Source organism: Corvus kubaryi, unplaced genomic scaffold, assembly GCF_017639235.1.
Source record: "Corvus kubaryi isolate FWS band 111438036 unplaced genomic scaffold, C.kubaryi_AGA036_p1.0 37396, whole genome shotgun sequence".
NCBI lineage: Eukaryota > Metazoa > Chordata > Aves > Passeriformes > Corvidae > Corvus > Corvus kubaryi.
The window spans coordinates 19959422-19980009 of record NW_024581135.1 but is presented as its reverse complement, the minus strand read 5'-3'; the positions used below and the strand labels follow the sequence as shown (position 1 = coordinate 19980009).

The 20588-nt window shown below is 37.9% G+C and overlaps 1 protein-coding gene across 19 annotated transcripts in view; it reads right to left on the bottom strand.

The window, feature by feature from the left end:
* Window positions 1–20588, bottom strand: part of MYO3B (myosin IIIB) — a 248831-nt gene that overhangs the window by 66962 nt on the left and 161281 nt on the right. For all 19 annotated transcript variants that reach the window (XR_006018294.1, XM_042041627.1, XM_042041615.1 and 16 more), the window contains 2 exons: window positions 20105–20168; window positions 19082–19220 (listed from right to left, as the gene is read on the bottom strand). Coding sequence is in view for 18 of the 19 variants with exons in the window: in XM_042041627.1 (XP_041897561.1) it covers window positions 19082–19220; window positions 20105–20168 (203 nt within the window). In the remaining variant the exon portion in view is untranslated. The remainder of the gene's footprint in view (window positions 1–19081; window positions 19221–20104; window positions 20169–20588) is intronic.

The following is a 20588-nucleotide window of genomic DNA, read 5'->3' as shown; positions in this document are numbered from 1 at the left end:
CCACATCCTTCCTTCCCAGGGAGGCCATGACTCAGAAGGCACAGAGCCAATGCACTCTTGCCAGATATTTGAAATGACAAATGGGAAAAAAAGCATTAACTCACCCAAGACAAAACTCAGCTTCTTCTAGATGGACTGGGGCTGGTACTTTTGTGAAATCATCCTTAGACTGACTGCAAAGAAGTGGCACAGTGTGCAATTACTGCATCTACCTAATATTTCCGGGAAGAGGACAAGTATATGGGTCTATATCCCCACTCATCATCTGTTGGACTGGCTAAACTGGCTTTACACACATGCAGCTGGGAATGTTTTACAGCACTCTCCTTCACATTCTTTCTCTAGTGACTGCATTTTTCCTTTTACATCAAATTGCCTCTTGCACTGAGTGGGCAGTTCCTTGACAACTTTGCTCCATGCAACAACTGGTACTTGCTTGATGTACCATTTTCTTTAGAATGGAGTAGCACTTTCAAAGTGGACAAAAGGTTGCAGAAGAGTTGTGATTTGTTGATCTGCTGACAAAAAAATTTTGTCCTGACCACTCTGATCTGGCCAAAGGGAACAGCAGCCACAGTGGAGGTTTATGCAATCTGCAGAGTATCTTACTGCCTTCTACAGTAGAATTACTGCCATCTTTAAGCAGAAAATAGTCCACTGATCAGAGCCCATTTTCTCAGCCCATGGAGGGCAAGATTTGCTGGATAGTGATGACTACTTGCTGTAGTTACTACAGAAACACGTAAGAACCATAGACCTAGAGGAAAGAATTACAGTTTGAACAGTGCACAAGACTAAAAAAGATTCACCATTTTAGACTTTTCTCTCCACTCCGGCAGGCTCAGCTGTGTCACAGACAGCTTTGGTGTACACATATTCTTCAAGACACAAATGAAGAAAAATCACTCCAGTTATTCACAGGTCTTTTTCAGCCTGCTACAGCAAATGATGAAATTTATTTTTTCACTTACTAGACTCTGCAGTACCAGCAAAACTTGTTATAAGCTCTCTCTGTTTATTTTTTTCAGATTTCAAAGGAAACTTTTCACTGCAAGCTAACTAACTCCTCTGTTAAAAGTGTATCCCCTATCTTTTAATATTTATAATGAAGACTTAATGGAGAACAGTCTTAGAAATAACGAAGATCTAAATGTATCTCCATAATACATACACAGGTCTAGCTATGGCTGACTTGTCTGTGTGGAGTGTTAGGTTGGCACTGCACTAAAGCTTCTGATTCTAGTGGAACCAGAGCCAGTTCTTCTGAGTACTTGCTACTCTGCCAGGAGCACAGATCCCAAGGTACTTTCACCTACAAATTCCGTAACAGTGAAAGACAAGTTTAGTCTAGCCCAAAGACATGGCAAACTTATGACTCATCTTGACCACTCTTGTCTAAAGGTTTCTTCAAAGAAGATGACATTTTCTTCACCACTGCTACAATCTGCACAGAAGACTTGATCAAAATCCAACAGGGTTCCCATGAATTAGCTATTTTACAGCCTAGACATGTATGCTTAGGCAAGTTAGAAAACACTGGTATTTCAGCTTCTTGGCTAATGAAAGGGAATTTCCATAGTAAAAGCTGGTAGTAAAGCTGACGGTAGTTTTCAGTTTTAGAATCACATGAGATACTTGGAAAGAAAGGGACACTCCAGTGATACTGTGAAGTGCTATGCAAACAGAATTTGGCCTAGCACATGAACTCAGTCTCAGTTAGAATCTGGGCTAGAAAAAAAATTCTTAATTTCTTTAAGAATCAGATCTTAACTTTGCAGTGACTTCTTTTTCATCTGCATGCAAGATTTTAAAAATAGGACTGGTGTTTCCTTTAATTAGTATTTGATACAGTATTAATATTCCTATTTATCTTTTACATGCCATATGGATTAAATTCTCATTACTTTTGATCTTAATACTTTTAAAATATGTAAATCAGCAGACAGACACCCTCTTTAAAGCAGTGTTTGCACACCACATCTATTATTGCCTTGGGCAAAAGGAAAATATCTGCATTGCTAAAATTCCAGAATTGTAAGGAAATCTTGAAATATCAGATATTAAACTGATCAATCTAGATGAATTATATAATGACCACGTAAACTGCAGTTGTTTAGATTCAGCTGTACCTAAAATTGACATTAAAAGTGGCCAAAAGCCATTAAAGAACATGCACTTAAAAGGGATCAATTAAGTTAATTTCTGGAAGGAGAACAATGTTTTCACAGGTTGAACTAATTTCAGATGCAGTACCTTAGAAGAACACTATAGTTTATTTAAAAACTCACCTTTAATGTCAGATATTAAAACCACAATTATTTGTTTTCAAGTTTACAGAAGATACTGTTATCTTAATTAATCTACTCGTTTTCCAACACCATAGCACACTGCTGACGAATAGAATTGCATTTGCATGTATTTCAACTTGTCTGAACGTTATGGTTAAGCAGAAAGGAGAAACCTATGGGACTTACCAATACAAGAAAAGGGCAAAGAGGATACATGGGACTGGCGTCTGCCCACACTGTACTTAATCTCCGATGACATGGGAAGCATTTGGATTTAGTGTTGAATGAATATGGTTCATGAATGTATTAGTCTGAAAACAAAAGTCTATCCAATCCTTTTACATTTGATCTTCCTATAATATGTAATATTTTTAGCTAGCCCTGTCAAATTTCTCTGCCTACATTATACTGCTAAGTGTATGCCGAGAGTTAGCAGAATAAATTAAGCAAATGTAGTTGTGGAAACCAGTACTCAGTACTACCATGCTCTGACTGAGAGGTGGAGGGAGGATGCTGTGCAGCTGCAACCACATTGCATGCCCCAGAGCATGTGTGCAGTGCCTGCGTAAGCTATCCATTTCCTACCTTTCAGCCCTGAAAAATCTGTGCCTGTTGAGAAATACATGAAAATTACTGTTCTGGTTGGAAAAAAAAATATTGCTCCTCAGTATCACAAAAGCCATTTTTGGGGAAATTGGGCACAGCAGGGTCCATTTATTTCCTCTTATTTTTATTTATTTCTTATCTCATCCAAAATCCACTGGGACCTTCTCCACTGTCTTGACTAAGTTCTGAGTACAGACCAGAAACCTGACAGCATGATGTATTTTCAGCACTTCACCTTTATTTTGGTTATTTTAGGAATCTACAGGACAAAATACTGGTGTTTATTCAAATGCATCTAAGAGCATACATCACTCCTCCTTAAACTGAACCATGAGGCCTTGTTAGGCAGGGTTCATTCCAAACGAAAACCTGAGCCTGAGCTCTTTAATCCTATGGTACAATGGTTGTGTATAAACCATGACTTCCCTGCATGCACACCAAGCAGAAGGTCCATCGCAGTGAAGGCAATGAAAGTTACAAAAAAAAAAAAAAAAAAAAAAATTTGGCCCTTGTTCTGAACAACAGTTTAGGGTAAGGCATAGTCTATACCAGCAAATGCTACCAACACAGTTATTTCTTGACATCACTGGGATTGGTAAAAGTCCTCAGCCAGAAATACTGTTGGCTTTTTGACCAGAGCAACCCAATCCATTTGGCAAACTGCTTTAAGAACTTCTTTCTTTGATGATGTGTCTCTCCAGAAGGGAAGTTTGTTGTCATACATCTGCAGTACAGTTACAGTTTCAAAGTCTTGTAACTACAGATACAGTCTAACTTGCCAGTTCAGTGCAGGCTTTTTTTTCAGACGCCATCTTGCATAAGACCACACAAAAAATACAACATTCTTGACATAAATCTGCAGGCCATAGTCATACACATACACCAAAAAGAAGGCACACCAGTGTCCTTAAATTTGCAGGAATCTGATAAGTACCACAAATATTATTTTGAAATTCTGGTGCAACTAAATTAAAATGTTTTCTCACAGTTACTTGCAAAGGCATAATTAGTAAGGTATTAATAATCTAAGCAGCCACTGTATATCCCCAACTGTGTTTAGAGTAACTAGGTAACAGAATGTCTTAGAAGTAATTTAAATTTCCCCTTTAAGTGTCTTAATGACACTGTAGGGGACAATGCAGCAGTAAGTTATTGCAGTTTAAATGCTTTATGTACTTAAATCACAATTATTGCTCATTACTATTTCACAACAGAGATATATCTTATCTTTGTCTTAAACAAGAAACATATCAAACAGGAAAGTCTGTTCATAGCCATGCTATACTGTCTATACTGTTCAACACATTTACTTTTCAAGTTGCACTATAAATATCTAATTCTAAGCAGTTACTTAGAATTCAGATTTCCATCTTTTTTTTTGAAATTGAATAGTCTTACTTAGGCAATGATTGCCACAATGCTTAACAAGATGTGTGGATAACCACTGCTACACCCTGAAGTATTGGGACCTTTGTAATCAACCTCTGCTTCTGACTGCTGCATTTGTTACATGCAGAACAAGGAGATGGTGCACACAAGCCTGTGAAATTCTATGTTAATAAATCAAGGATCTCTTGGCTACTGAACTCACAGCTCTGTTCTCTAGTTAGTTCACAAGTATTTCATATCAAAGGGATGCAAATGTGAAGGTTTAGAAATAAAGGAGTAGCTCTTTCAAATTTGAAGCTAAATAAAAAATCTGACAAGCAATACCATTAGCAATCTGTATCACTTTTACTTTCTTGAAACTTAAGCACAACACTACACAGTGGGACTCAACTTCACTTTCACCTCTGCTCCAGGTAGCAGACTTACTTTGCTCAATGATATAGCATCTACAGAAACTGCATTACAGTATTTCTCAGAAGTGACCCCATTAAAATAAATTCAAACAGCTATTACAAGCAAACTTTCCTCACCTTCCATTTTTTTTCATCACTAGAATGTGGAAACCTTCTGCCTCCTTCACTGCAATCCCATGATACATGGCACATTCACATGAATATAACCTTGGAATTCCATTGGAAACAGATTCACGCTAAAGCCAACCACTTCCTCATCTCCTTTGTAAAATTATATATACCCACACTGAACCAGAGGGTATAGTGATAGAATATAAATTACTTTCATGGGCCATACAAGAGAGAGGATAGTTCTCAAAAGTGCTCAACCTCCTAAAACAGGCCACACATTCACATGACAATAAGCCACAATCATGATATTGTGTTAACCAAATCTATTGTTTTCAAACAGCCAAATTGTTTTCCACTAATGATGACTTCTTTTGCTGTGCCCCAGTAAAAGATTCTTGTTTCAGTTCTAGATCACTCCTGACAAGTCAGCTGGGAACATGCAGAACACAATGTACAACAGATTCCAGCACACTGCTGCCTTCCTGCTCTGAGCTTTGTCATCAGCTCACATGAAAACAGGCACAGGCCCATACCACCAAAGCTTGTTTTGCTCAGTTTGTTTTTGTTTCAAAAGATCCTTCAGGGGAAACAATCTGGTCAAAAATCCAGCCCCAATTCAAAATGTTTATATAAAACACACTTAGGGCTCAAATCTGTGGGAGCAATACTTTAAAAAGCTTGTGTTTTTTGTTTCTGATTTGCTGTTCTTACTCAATGTTCTGGTATTGGTATGAACAAAGCCAGACAAAACCCCAAGCATTAGTTTAACAAATGTAATCCAGATACAATGGGCTAAATTTACAGACCAGCCATGCTTATTCATGGTGTAGCATGAAGATGCATGATGATGCTGAGCATAATAGGCCCAATTTACAGTTGCCCTGAGGTCTCTTTACAGAAGAACATCCCTAGCATAGAGGGCCTGTTCACTGAATGCAGAGCCAGCTGTTTCTTTGTTCCTACTTGTTCCAGGATAGGAATCATTCTAAGGCAGGGCAGCACAAACCTGAACAAAAGCCACTAAGATAAAGGGCTGCAGTTCTCGAGAAATAATCTTTCTCCCATACTCTCTGATCTTTCCCATTTTCAGCTGATGGTGAACTGGAGCAACCTCTGCAGATATGGGGACGTCTTCCTCTGCTATACCTTTTCAGAGGTTATGAGAGGCATTTGTCCTGCATCAACCCAGAACCCGCAATTTTCCAGTTGGCTTGGAAAGGAAATGGTAGACACAACTCTAACTCTTTTACAGTTAGACTCTGCTTTCTTATAGATCATATGTACCTTCTGAGTTTGGCTTTTTCTGACTACAGTGAATGCAACTACAAATCTAAAGGCAGATAATGGTGTTCTTATCACTGGGATTTCTTATTTGGAGAATTTATTTGACAATATTGAGGGAATATGTATGTCATCTGCCACTAATTTTATTTTTTAACAGAGCATAAGCAAGAACACAAAGTAAGTTTTTTTCCCAGTAAGTTTTCTTTGGTATTCTTTCTTCACTAGCTACAGGCTTTAACCAGAGACCAGTCTGGGATACACTTACTCATTCAGCAACAAGGGATAAAAGATCTTGATAACACAACTGGTGAAGGCTGACCTTAAATATTGATCCTAAATTGTGCGTCAACTTGAAGAATAAATCTGGTCCTGGTTCTCAGAAGCAACTATCAATACAGCTGAAAGCTGTTACTTTTAAAGAATTATGTCCAGAAAGCAAGGCACATCTTGTTCTGCTGTGGATGACTCTGCATAATCATAAGGCCTCAAGAAGCCAACACAAGAAGCTCTAGAAAACTGCGAACTTGATTTACAGCTCTTGCCAAGATTCCAGTACATTGGAAAAGTAGATAAGATGCAGAAAGCCATAGAATCATAGAAAGGCTTGGGCTGGAAGGGATCTTAAAGATCACCTAGTTACAATCCCCTGCCATGGGCAGGGATGTCACCCACTAGACCAGATTGCTCAGGGCCCCATGCAACCTGATCTTGAACACTTCCAGAGATGGGACACCCAAAACTTCTCTGGGCAGACTGTTCAGTGCCTCACCACACTGTGAGTAAAGAACTTCTTCCTAATTTCTAATCCAAATCTGTCCTCTTTTAGTTTAAAATGGTTCCCCCTTATCCTGTTGCTACCTGCCTGTGCAAAAAGTCACTCTCCCTCTTTTTCACAAGCCCCCTTAAAGTACTGGAAGGCTGAAATGAGGTTTCCCTGAAGCCTTCTCTTTTCAGGATGAATAACTCCAGCTCTCTCAGACTGTCTTAACAGAAGAAGCGCTCCAGCCTTCTCACCATCTTTATGGCCACCTATGGACCCACTCCAGCATGTCCACTTCTTTCTTGTGCTGAGGACCCCAGAGCTGAACACAGCACCCCAAGTGGGGTCTCATGAGAGCAGAGTAGAAGAGGAAAATCCCCTCTCTTGACCTGCTGGCCACTCCTCTTCTGATGGAGTCATGCCTTCTGGGCTGCAAGCACACACTGTTGGCTGACGTCCAACTCTTCATCCATGAGAACCCTCAAGTTCTTCTCATAGTTTAAGAGTCATAAAGTCATAGATTAATGAATTTAGGCCTGACATTAAACATCACTAAATTTAAAAATGTAAAGCTTTTGCTTAGGTCCAACATTGAATATGGAGATGGACACAAACTGAGGAAGAAAAATTAACATTAGGAAATAAAACTGAAAATGTCTTCAGGTCTTTTCTGCAAAGACAAAAACATCATGGTTGTATGGCTGAAAGGGATGGGATAGTGAAATACAGAACGTAAGACTGTAAATCCTAGAAATCCAGGGGGGGTAATCTCAATTCCTCCTGTCTCAGTTAACTTCTGGAATCTTGTTTTAAAGCTGAATGAATTGTGTAACTCACTGTGCTATCTGGAGTATTGTGTTTTACCTTGTCTCTTCTCCTGATGTGACATTAGGTATTTACATCCTTTGTTATCTTTTTTTGTTTGTTTGGTTGGTTTGTTTGGTTTGGATAGCTTCCAAAGTTCATAAATAGAAAATAAAAAAGGGTCACTGAAGAAAAGGTTGTTATTATGCAGGGGAAAATTTCCCTTATTTCATTTGGTCTCTTCTTTATTTTCAAAGATTTTGGACCAATTAATGCTCTGCCCTTTCAGAGACACAGGCTTCCTAAGCATAACAAAAAAGTACGTTGCAAATAATGATATAAAGTGTTGCAAACTAAGGATACACTACTATGGGCACTACTGCAAAGGAAATTGTTCAGTAAGTATCGCTGTTCAAAAAGATTTTACCTATTAAAACAGAGCATGAATTATAACTCTCCTTTCAAATGCTCTAAAGCAAGAATTACACTTTTCCCTGAAAAATCTGAACAACTAGATATGAGCAAAGCAGCAGGACATTTCACTGCTATGGCTATCAAGCCTTCTGTTGTTATTGACATGGAATAGCATCTTTTTTGTTTTTCAGCTCATCCACTTCTTTCTCCTTTCTCTATCATGCTTGTCTGCATAGGTTTTCTTCTTTGATGGCATATTCCTTCTGCACTCCACTTCCAGCTTGTTTTTAATTCCATGATGTTTGTCCATGTCTGTCACACATTTTCCCTACATGTGAAGTTCTGCATGGTTTAATCTACCATGGTCAGCATTTTCTGCCTTACTGTTAAAATCTCTTTCAAAAAAAGATTAGGTTGTTTCCTCTTTTTTCTCCTTTTTTTCTTTTTCTTGCAAGTCACAACACAAATTACTACAATTCCACAAACAAATTACAGAATTTAAGCAGAAAATTGGCAGATACTTTCTGACTGTGTATGTTTATTTTGTGGGTGGGACAAGAAGAGGGAGTTCTGTGAATTAACAGTGATTTTCTTCAATACATGTCAATGATTAGCTTGTGTGGCATACTACTACCATGTAGGCAATCTCTGATTTTGAAAGTTTTAGGTTGTAAGTTGTTTATGACGATGAAAGACAATAATGAAAATCCTACTTCATTTACAATGCCCTAAGACATGTCTGCCTGTGGCTGTCTGATGACTATGTTCTTCCCAGGGAATGTTTTAAAGTAGACTATGGTTTACAAGTAAGAGTATCTAAATATAGTCACGCAAAATTTCATTTTTCTAAAGCAGTTAAGCTCCTTTGGATATGAAGCTGAGGAATTCACCCTTCTTGGGCCCTAAATCAATGATCAAAAGGCACAAAGCATGAGCCTGAATACGCAGACAGAAAACTGATATATACTATAGACTTGAACTAACAGCTGCTCTGAATACCATTGCAAGGGGCAAATCTTTGTGAGGAGATTAAGAACTTCCAATTTATCAGTTTCTTATGAATGAAAAATTAATTGGAAGCACATGGACAACAAGAGATGAAAGAAATTGATATCACTTTTACTCAAAGTCTGATGAGCAAAAGATGAGGGGTTAGCCCAAACTGGAATCTTGTTCCTGTGCCCTTTTGGGACATTAGGCAAGACAATATGCAGACCTGGACTTCATATATATTTACCTGTCTCTGAAAACAAATCAACAGGTCAAAGATTTTTGCTACACAAGTATCTCTTTTACCAATTTTTAACTACAGCACCTAGCTGTTCTTAATTTTTGAAACTACACCCATCTATGCTGCTACTAAAATTAGCTCAGTTTTTTTTTTAGAGCTTCAGCAAACTTGGTTGTTGTTTTTTTTCAAATAAGCCCCTTAAAACCGACAAGCTTGCTGTTATTCATTTGATAGTCATGCTCTTTATTGTAACTAAGAATATGCTGTAAAGAACAGCATTAAAAGAATGTAGAAAAAACAATTGCACCACTTTGCTGCAGGGCATTTTTGGTGTTTGCAAATCCCAGTACTCCAAAAGGAGGCTGGAACAATGTAATATTTTTTCCTTATTTTGAATGTAACTTTTGTGTGTGTGCAGGAGGCAACATAAGCACACTGGTGAGACAGAGTCCCAAGAATAGCACTACGCTCACAAAGCCACAAAGAATCGAAGACGTTCCTCCTAGCTGATAAGGACAAAAACTAGCTGCAAATGAAGGTAAAGAGCTGGTATAGCTTTCCAACTTTTTAATACTACGCAACCACATTGTCTATATTTGATTCCCAACAAAATGTAAGACAGTCAGATGAAGACAGACAGTCAGACACGTTAAAAATGACCAAGTCTTTAGGGGTATTCCTGCTGCTATTCAGCTTGTTAGTTATGTCTGCATTCTCCCTCTCAGACTTAGCCCGGTAGGGCAGACCAACCTGACAAGCGAGAGGCAGTAGTGATTACATAGTTGTGCTTATTGCCTTCTCACACTGTTCGTTACCTATGTATAAGGCAGGACAAACCTTTAAGACAAAGAACAGGTACTAAGATATTTTTAGGAAAAGAAATATTAGAATTCATAAGACTCTTCTTTTATATATGTTGTGTTACGACTAAGATATGCTCGTTGCCTGTCTGACCACAGAGGAAAGCAGCTTCTCTTTTTCCCACTGGCAGCAGTAACAATACTTCCTGTGGTTTTGGTACTCTGACCTCCCCTTGGGGGAAAGGTGTTACAAGCAGGGAAGGTGTGGGTGTGGCATTATTGTTCTGCTGTACTGCTAACACTTGAGCACAACAACTTCTTCCAGTAATTCTCTCCATAGGCAAGGAAGATCCTCAAGAAAGATTATCCTTTCCTGGGGTCAGAAGGGAGCTCTGCAAGCTTAAAATTACCACAACAAGCTAGTATTGGCTATCACTATATTCAACCTAATCATTAGAATCATCTGAGGTTATCCATGAGAGAACTGAAATATAAAATACTTCTAGTGAATAGAGAGAAGTAATGATAGACAGCCAAGTAATACAATCATTGTCATGAGCAGGGCTAATGAATAAGTCATGTAAGGCAATTTCTTTTCACCCAAATACCTCATATTCAGTTCATGATTTAGTGAATGGAATACCTATTTATCAAACTGTATCTATTAGTAACTTGTAGTATCTACATTTTTACATATGTGGTTGCAAACACATTTTGTCCTCAGTATCTATCCTTTACTTGTCAGAGATATTTTGATTTTTTTTTTCGTTTGCATTGATCAACCATGAAAATTATATACCATGGCTTAGGTTTCTATTAAGCTGTATATGATTTTTGGTAGCTAATCACAATCCACTAGAGTAATAACTCAAACTTAGAACAGACAAAAAAAAATCCAAACCCATACAAAGTACATAAGAAATTAATTTGTTATGGTACTTTCTGAACTATCCCACATAACTCATAGAACATTCCACAACATCACATTAATTGTTACTGCTTTTACCAGCATGTTAACTCTTCACAGAATCTATGAAGAACTGTAAAAATAATTTGTGAAAGCATACAGCATCTTCTAGAAAGAAAGACCTGAAATCCAGCTATTACTACTCAGCTGTGGGGAATTCATCAGAGTGAATTCAGATTTTTAAATAACAGCAAAAAAAGAAAAATTATTTGGTAACATACAGATAGCAGATTAAATCATAGCTCTACAAAAGCAAACTATTAACTGTCTTAGCCTTTTTCTTACAAAATAACCAGAAATAAAGAAATGATCTAAAGTTTTCTGATGTGAGACAAAGTTAAAAAATTCTGCAATTTGAAAAAAAAAATTGTGAAAATATTATTAGAGTTATTTTCGCTTTGTATGCACTCTCAAAGCTCTGTACCTACTGTACTTTAACAAAGTTTACTTAGATAAAATGGTGCATTTTTTTTAGAAGCAGAAGAGTAATGAATTAGGAACCACACTATATGCCAGAGTACATCAGTCATCTGAGATATGCTGCTGGTTCAGAGCACCAGTAACAGGAAAAATGACAAAAATAAGGCTGATACAGAATACTTGAAAGAATTTTCAAACAATAACACCAGGACAGTGAAGTGCTGCATGATGAAAACTTAACTACCAACAAAGATCTAGCAAAAAGAAGTGTTCAAACAAACCTGTATGTTGTGGATAGAAAATGAAGACAAAGAGCAGGTGAGTAGCAGCTTGGATAAGAAAGACAGGGAGGAGAAACTGAACTCCTATTAAAATCTGCAGGCTTTTGGCACAGCATTATCATATATTTATTATTCAACTTCATTACATTTCTTGGATTTCTTACTATGTTTTTTGATATTTCAATGAGAGAGTTCTGCAGTCTATTTTTATTGCAGTGCAGTCATTACAAGCTGAATTGCGACTTGTTTTATATAGAACAAGTACTAGGTTGCCTCTGGAGAACCCTACTGCAATTTATCTGTGCAGTTTACTTGCATCTTATTTTATCTCTCACCTCTGATACTAATCAGTCATGGCTGCAGGTCAAATCTTTTTGCATTGGAAGTAATCACAATAACCAATCCAGAAGTAAACCAGCCTATAATGAAATTCACTGCCTAGGGCTAAACATAGAGCTAACATGTGTTTAACAAATCAAAGCTTGTATTTATCACTTGCCACTGTTTGTGTCTTTGACTGTTGGAGGGAAAAAAAACAATTAAGAAGCTGTGCAGCAAAGAAAAATTTATGAGCAGTCCAATTTCTTTTCAGATTTGTTGGTCTGATACTTCGGCAAAATGCAGTCTGCCACTACAGAGTAGCAAAAGATTTAACAGAAACCATCGACGGGTGAATCAGTTCAGAACGCAAACATCATCACTGCAAGTCTCAGCTGAAAAATTTACATAAGGCTGAGAGAGGTGCAACCAATGTCACTTCTGTTTGCAGTTATTTTCCAAATTCACACTGAATTATATGGTAAAGAACTGAAATCCTTAAAATGAGGTACTGTTTCTCACCCTAATGGCTAGTGAAGCTAAAAGGCTTCTGTACAGTTCCAGAAAGCAAAAATTCAGGTTTTCCATAGGATGGGAGGCAATATTTCCTCCTGGGGGCTCCTGCAGGGTCCCACCACATGCAATGCAGTGCTCAGTACCAGGCTTACCAAATGCATCCATCTGCGTAAGTATGCAGCCTTGCAAACCTAGAAAGGTGATTATCCTTTCCTATAATGATAGAAACAGAATCAACTAGGTTGGAAAAAACCTCTGAGATCATTGAGTCCAACCTATGACTGAAAACCACCTTGTCAACTAGACCATGGTACTGAGTGTCACGTTCAGTCTTTCCTTAAACACCTCCAGGGACTGTGACTCCACCACCTCCCTGGGCAGTCCACTCCAATGTTTAATCACCCTTTCTGTGAAGAAATTCTTCTTAATGTCCAACCTAAACCTTCCCTGACACAGCTTAAAACTATGACCTCTTGTCCTGTTGCTGGTTGCCTGTGAGAAGAGGCTGACCACCACCCGGCTAAAACCTCCCTCCAGAGAGTTGTAGAGAACAATAAGGTCCCCCCGAGCCTCCTCTTCTCCAGGCTAAACACCCCCAGCTCCCTCAGCTGCTCCTCACAGGACTTGTGCTCCACACCCTTCACCAGCTTCCTTGCCCTTCTCTGGACACAGTCCAGCACCTCAACATCCCTCCTGAACTGAGGGGCCCACAACTGGACACAGCACTTAAGGGGTGACCTCACTGGTGCTGAGTACAGGGGGACAGTCATTGTCCTGGCCCTGCTGGCCACACTATTCCTGATACAGACCAGGATGCCACTGGCCTTCTTGGCTATCTGGGCACACACACTGGCTTGTGTTCAGCTGCTGTTGACCTGCACCACCAGGTCCTTTCCCACTGGGCCACTTTCCAGCCACTCTGCCCCCAGCCTGTACCACTGCATGGGGCTGTTGTGGCCGACATGCAGGATCCAGCACTTGGTTATGTTGAACCTTGTGCTGTTGGTCTGGCTCACTGATCCATCCTGTCCAGGTCCCTCTGCAGGGCTTTCCTACCCTCCAACAGATCAACACTCTGACTAAACTTGGTGTTGTCTGCAAATTTGCTCATGGTAGACTCCATCCCCTCATCTTGATCACCAATAATGATATTAAGCAGGACTGGACCCAACACTGATCCCTGGGGGACACCACTAGTGATGGACACAAACTGGATGCAGCACCATTCTCCACCACTCTCTGAGCCTGGCCATCTAGACAGTTCTTAACAACAATGATTGCTTTGAGACATAGCTTTATTACCAGCTTATTTTCTCAAGAGACATCCTAAAAAATAATTTTCTTATGGTGATTTCTACTTATACATTTGCAAGATAAAATGAATGATCTGGAACCATGATTTTCATTTACTGAGCCCAAAGCATTTATGACAGGTGTGATGAGATCAGTAATCCAGTGATACTCTTTTAGGAAAAAATAAAAAGAAGCTACTTTTTCTCCTGCACATGCCCAGTCAGATTTTGGTTCAAAAGCCACAGAACACTAGCAGGATCTTTTCACTGGAAATTCATTATACAACATCCCACATCAGCAAGTCCTCTGCTGGAGCCTCCAGCTGCAACATGGCTAACAGTAATTAGTCTGTTACAGTGTGGTATTGAGTAGGAGAATACTATGGAGATCTCACAGGCCTCACACACAGCTACAGCATGCTCAGTACAATCAGATCATACTATGTAACACTATCTTGGTCCTTTTAGAGTTTCTTGTAACAGTCAAACTGTCCTGTGATCATGCTGTTTTATTTGCAGAACAATGACCAACTCAAACCTGCCCCACTCAAGAAAATCCCCTGAAACAAACCCAAATCTTCTGCCCCAACCCCTCCCCAGCCCCATATATGTAGAAAATTTTTCATGTCCATTTTTTATACCCAAGAGACCAAATTCTGCTTGCTGTTATGATTTTACTGACTACAGTCAAATTTTTCATGATTTATATTCCCTCAGTGTAAGATTAGTCTCAGTGGAGGGCTTAAAAATGATGAAATGAAACTCCTGTTTAAACAACCAAAAATTATTCTTAATAGGTTACAAATTCTTTGCCTTAAATTCCTGAATGATAGGATTCTGAAATTAATGGCATTCATGTGTCAGTATCATCCCACCTGCCAGTGACAATTAGTCTAAAGTCCATGTGATATTTCACACTACATCATGTAGCAGAGGTTTTGCTTTTACTTAGAAAAGGCAGTTTGTTATAATGAAATCGAACAGGAAGCTGAGTTACACAAACAGCTGAACGGCTTGGATTGATCTCTCTCTACTTGCAGAAAGTGAAATGACATCTTTGGTTACAAGGCACCCAGATCTTGATACCATGTTTTGTGTGAGATACTGCCTGTTCTTTACTATAACACCTATTACAGTCATGCTGGGATATTGACTTTCTGTGAATCCAAGAATAAAAAGTGCCCCCATTTCCAAATCACTACTTATTATTTCTTTGCCATAGCTGTTAACTTTTTCAAAAAATGTAAAAATAGGAATTAAACGAGAACAGAGTTAAAACTACTACAATGTTAAACTACCATGTAGTGTAACATACTTCTCTGTATTTAAGCACCTTTCACTTGCAAGTGGCAAGACATTGAGTCAAGACTGTACTCTAGATCGAGGCAGTTTAAAGTATTTTCAATAACAAAGTCTGGCTCAAAGAAAATTGTACTCTGAAGCAAAGATCAAACATCCAAGCCACCTATTCTCTTTGGCTTGGGTATTTTAACAAGATTATGCTTGTTAGCATTAAAATTGGACCACTTCTTTAAAACTGGAGTTAAGTACTAACTTCTAATGAAGTCATCATTATTTTAAATTTCCTGTTTATGGTGATGAACTTGTAAATATCATCTGTGTGATGATAACCACAGAGTAACATTTTGGAAATAATGTCTCCCATGCCCACGATGCCCCTACTAAAACTTGCCCAGGTGGGCAGCAGCCTTCCTCCCCATCAAGCAGTAACTTCACATATTTAATTATCTACTTGTCCTTCATCAGTACAAAACCCCATGACTTCATATGTTTCTCCAAACCCAATACAGCTACATTTACCAAATCCCATTTTTTGATTGGTTTACCAGAAAAGAAGAGAAAAAATGATCAACATAAAAAAATACATATTGCAAGAAAAACATTAAAAATGGGTCAGTGACTAATAGGACTCCAGCTTGAAACATGCCAAGCCCTAATTTCCACTAGTTTTGAGAATATAGAAGACTAAGAATCTAAAATTAAAAGTTATACTGAAAAGGACTATTCAGAACCTCAGACTGTGGCTACAGACACTGAAGACTGTATACTTCCAGATCTCACAGAATCCTGGCAAATTTCTGTACCTCTTACAAAGTTTCAGCATTGCAGTGTGAGGTGCAAGGCATAAACTGAACATATCCATAAGTCATACTATTCTCCCATAAGAGAATCTCCACGGCCAGAGACTCTCTATGTATTTTCTCACTTGTTCAAAATGTCTGTGCTAAGCATAAAAAATTATGTCATAGTTTGGTCAATGAAGAGATACTATTAGCTTTCCTTTTGCAAACATATTTCCTTTGCATCTCAGAAAATTTGTCACATTTACCTTTGAAGCAAACTTACATTGGTCAATTCCCTATGAAGCACTCACTTTTCATTAATAATTTCAAACATTCTCACTATCTATCTCATCTAAGGGAATACCACTACTTGGTCTCTGGAGATTATATTATTTTGATTCCTTCAGTACTACTTTATTGTGACTAGAATAATTAACTTCTGGCTTAATTGTTAGTAATGATGGGACTCTGCCCAGGCACTGTGTCACAGCAGAGACACTGGAGGGAATTCTTGGCATTGTTACTGGTCCTGCCCCACTGCTCTGGCAGAGTGCAGGGGAATGTCTGTGCAGCATAAAACCAGCCCCTGTGACTCTATACAACCATAGCACATGCATGCACTTGCTGTGCATGCAATTTGGCCATACAGCTCAGTCTTTCTATGACCCAGTGACAAGGCTTGGGATGTGAAAAAGAGGCTTCTGTTTCTGTATTAATTACCGAGTACAGTCTTCGCATGATTTTTGTAGAAATTTCCTTGTCTATTCTTCCTTTGCCAATCTGCTATTAAGAACAGGCAGCCTGTGCTATTAGACACCTGGATAACAAGATGTGAGTGAATAGTCTGCTCGATTAATACAAAAATATGCAAACTCATATCAACCATTTTTCCCTTTTGTGCTCTGTCTCCTCTTGACTGCACCAGAGCCTCACCTACCAAGGCCTCAAGACAAATAAGCAGCCTGTCCATCCTTTTGTGCTTAAGCATGCACACAGACTTTCTCCTTAAGCAAACAGCAACACTGCTTCACAGCTGGGCCATGGACCAGTGCAGAAACCTATCACATTCCCTTCCCCATTGGCCTCTGTATTTCAGGCCCAAGCACCACCAAGATGATAGACTACTGCTGTCTGTAATGTAACTTACAGAGAATTAAAAATCAGTCTTTAACATTGCAGAAAAATGTTTCACTATGAAAAATAAGTCTTTGCATTGTTTGGACCACCCAGTAGGCAGCTTTTTTAGTGTGAGTAACAGCTTATGTAGTATCACCTTGCATTGTAAAGCACACATTTTTATATAGGCTTTCTTATTCCAAAAATGTATTTCCTATTCCACTTGGTTTTCGAAATAGGTGTAAGAATACCATCTGCTTAAAAGTACATTTCCTACATTAAGGCTGAATACAGACTGAGCACCAGGTGAAAGCATCTGCATCTCTGAATGCAAGCCGTGCTTTTAAAAGCACCCAAAGAAATTATTATTCTTCACCAGGTTTACTTCCTTAATAGTTACTCATTGAAGTGTGATTAATATGATCATCTATCTGAGTATTTTCATGCTTAACTAGGAAATTCCTTACTTCTTTGCATTTGCATGCTTATTCATTTAAACATAGATGTTTCTTCAGTAGTTCAGATCCATGTTGCATTAATCTCCTCTTCAAATTTTATTCTTCTATCATTTCACATTTTTTGAAGACTCTCTAAATTACTGGGTAATGGCTCTAAATCATACTTGCTAAGGGTGTAATTCTGCCAGTTTTACTCTAATTGTTTTACCTCAGACACAAGGTCTTTGATTTTAAGGAGACCAGTTGCAGGTAACATACAATATCCAGTGAGAGTAAAGAAGATGGATTTGGGCCCTGACTGCTTCCCTCAAGAGGATTTACTGCAATGAAGATATTTTTGTTTGACAGGTTTATTGTTTAACATGTAATAATTTAAGATAGTAATGCAAACTTCCCCTGCAGTCCCACACTATAGATTCGAAACCCATATGGACTGAAATGCATGAAGAGGGAATAATGGATTTCTCAATCTGCTCTGCTTACATACTATTCCTTTTAGCATGGAAAGCACATTATGCCTGTGGAAAAGAGGAAGAACATTGAATTTGCATTATTTGCCGCAACAAAATGATCTCCCTATAAATATCTATCTTCTTACCTTTCATTGTAAATTGTTTTACTGAACTCTGTAAAATTTAAACACATAAATTGCAGGATTAGGGCTTAATTATTCAGGTAAATGTGTGTAGATTTATGAGATGAAAAGTGTCCCATCAAATAACTAAACAGTAATGTTAATTAACAGCACAACATCATAAACAACTAATTTTCAGCATTAACCTGGAAATTAATTTAATATCATATACATTTTGGCTCTGGTTACAGATATCACATTATCAACCTACTTAGTTTTAAATTGTGAAAGTTATTTTCCAGTACAGTAATAAAACCTGTATTCATGGATTTGCAAAGACAGGATGATTATAATACTAGAGAAAAGTATTCTAATAGGTAATGATTCCTGGAATATCCAAAGATAAACCAGGTAAAACTCAAAAAATTTCAAAATGTTTTACTTCAGGTTTTTAAACTCTTGCTGAACATGGCAAAAATAACATAACAGCAAATAAAATTTAAAAATGCACTGCATAGATTGTAGAATTATTGTAGACGTTCCTGTGTTGCTGACTGAATCTTTGCGTGTGTCAACAAACTAGTTGCCTTTCATTCTGCCAAAAATGAGAGATTTCATTACTGTGTTTGACTTCTGAGGTTGGAAGGCAAAGGAAAACTGAAGCTCTTGAAGGCAGATTTGATTTAATTAAAAGGGTATTTCAAGATTAGTAATGACATTTTTAATAGAAGGTGTATTTTTAAAATAATTTTATTTTTGCCTCTGTAATACAGATACTTAAGGGTTTTTTCATATTTCCAGGGTGAAAATGTGTAGAAGAAAGTTTTTCCTTTATGTTTCCTGCCTTTCAAGGGATTGTGAAAAGATCTCATCAATATATAAAGCAAGTTACATGCTGACAACATAGCTTATATCAGTAAACAAAATATCTCTGCTACTTTACTATATTTCTTACCTCCTTTTTTATGGGATCTCAAGAGACTTGACAACTGATGGTCTGCAACTGTCTGGGATTGGCTAACTGATTGTGAATCGCTCATTTCAAATGAACATTTTAGAATAAACGGAGAAGCAGAAATCTCATCCAAATTACTCTGGAATAAAGAATGCTGGTTTAGGCACATAAGAAATGTATTGATTCCACTTGGTCATGATAACTTACAGCTGTGATCTCATAGAGAGCAACTTGTTATTTTCCAAGACTCTCTGAAACATCTAATGCTAGATTTAACTTACACAAGACTCTTGTGGCTTTCAGCAACACCGACTTAGCACCCATGTCACAAACATTTGTTTACTTTTTCCCATTTAACTTATTCATCCCCTTTCCTCATGCAGTTAAATCATAGCATGCACTGTATGCTGATTTCCTCTCATAGTTAATTTGTATCTTTAGAAAAAAGCTATAGGAAGGTATTAATCTGCTTAACATTTCTAAGTACATCATCCAAGGGATTTTGTTTTTTTAATCTTACATATGCTCAGCAGAGTTACTGGCAAAAACTGTACATTTTCTCCATTTCATCCTTTCAACATCAAATGGTAAGCAGCAAAAATTGGATCAGACTTCAAAGACTATGCTGTGCTCCAAGTCACAGAGCGACTCCTCCATTTCACATATTGAATTCGAGCAGGATATCAAAGTACTACCAAAGAACCTCAGGTCCTTACTAAAAAAGAGTCTCTAACATCTGTAGAAAGTGAAGTGCACAGACAAATCACCTCAGGGAGCAGCTAGCATTTATTCTCAGCAGCAAATTTCCAGCCTTTTGATTCTCTTATTCACTGTACCTCCCTGTCTCTCTACAGAACTAAAGTTCTTAGCAAGCAGGCTTTTGTCTCAAAGACTTCAAAACATCACTAACGGTTTCATGTTCAGATGACTATGCCAAGCAGCCACGAACACATTGCAGAACTGTGGACTCAGGAATTTGAAGTTATAATGTGATGTTGTTTTAGAATATAAACTTAGTAGTACCTTTTTAGTTTGTTTGTCAAGAAAATCAGGCACCACGGGAGAAGACTGGTTACTGGTTTGCTGCCTAAAAGCAAAGAAAAATAAAAAATTTATCTTAAATATTGTAATTTCTTCACTCTTATAAAACGTTTACTGGCATACACACTTTTTTTGTTGATTTTCCCTTTTCCCCCTCCCCCAATTTCTAAATATGCACATACAATCAATTCAGAAAAACCAGACCAGTCCCATTTCCTCTTATAAGAAAGTGCATGCTGTTAAACACAGCAACAGGTTATGAACAATGAATTTTTCATTAAAAAGTTGTGGATCTGTGCAGATGTGTAAAATGAGTTTATCAGAATTCAATGAAATTGAAATAATGTATTTATTTGCTAAGATTTTACATTAAAATTTTTTCCCAGGGCTATGAAAAGCTGTTTCCACAGAATTCATACTTAGACACTCAAAATTTGACGAATGAGGAAGAAGTGAAACGTGTTCT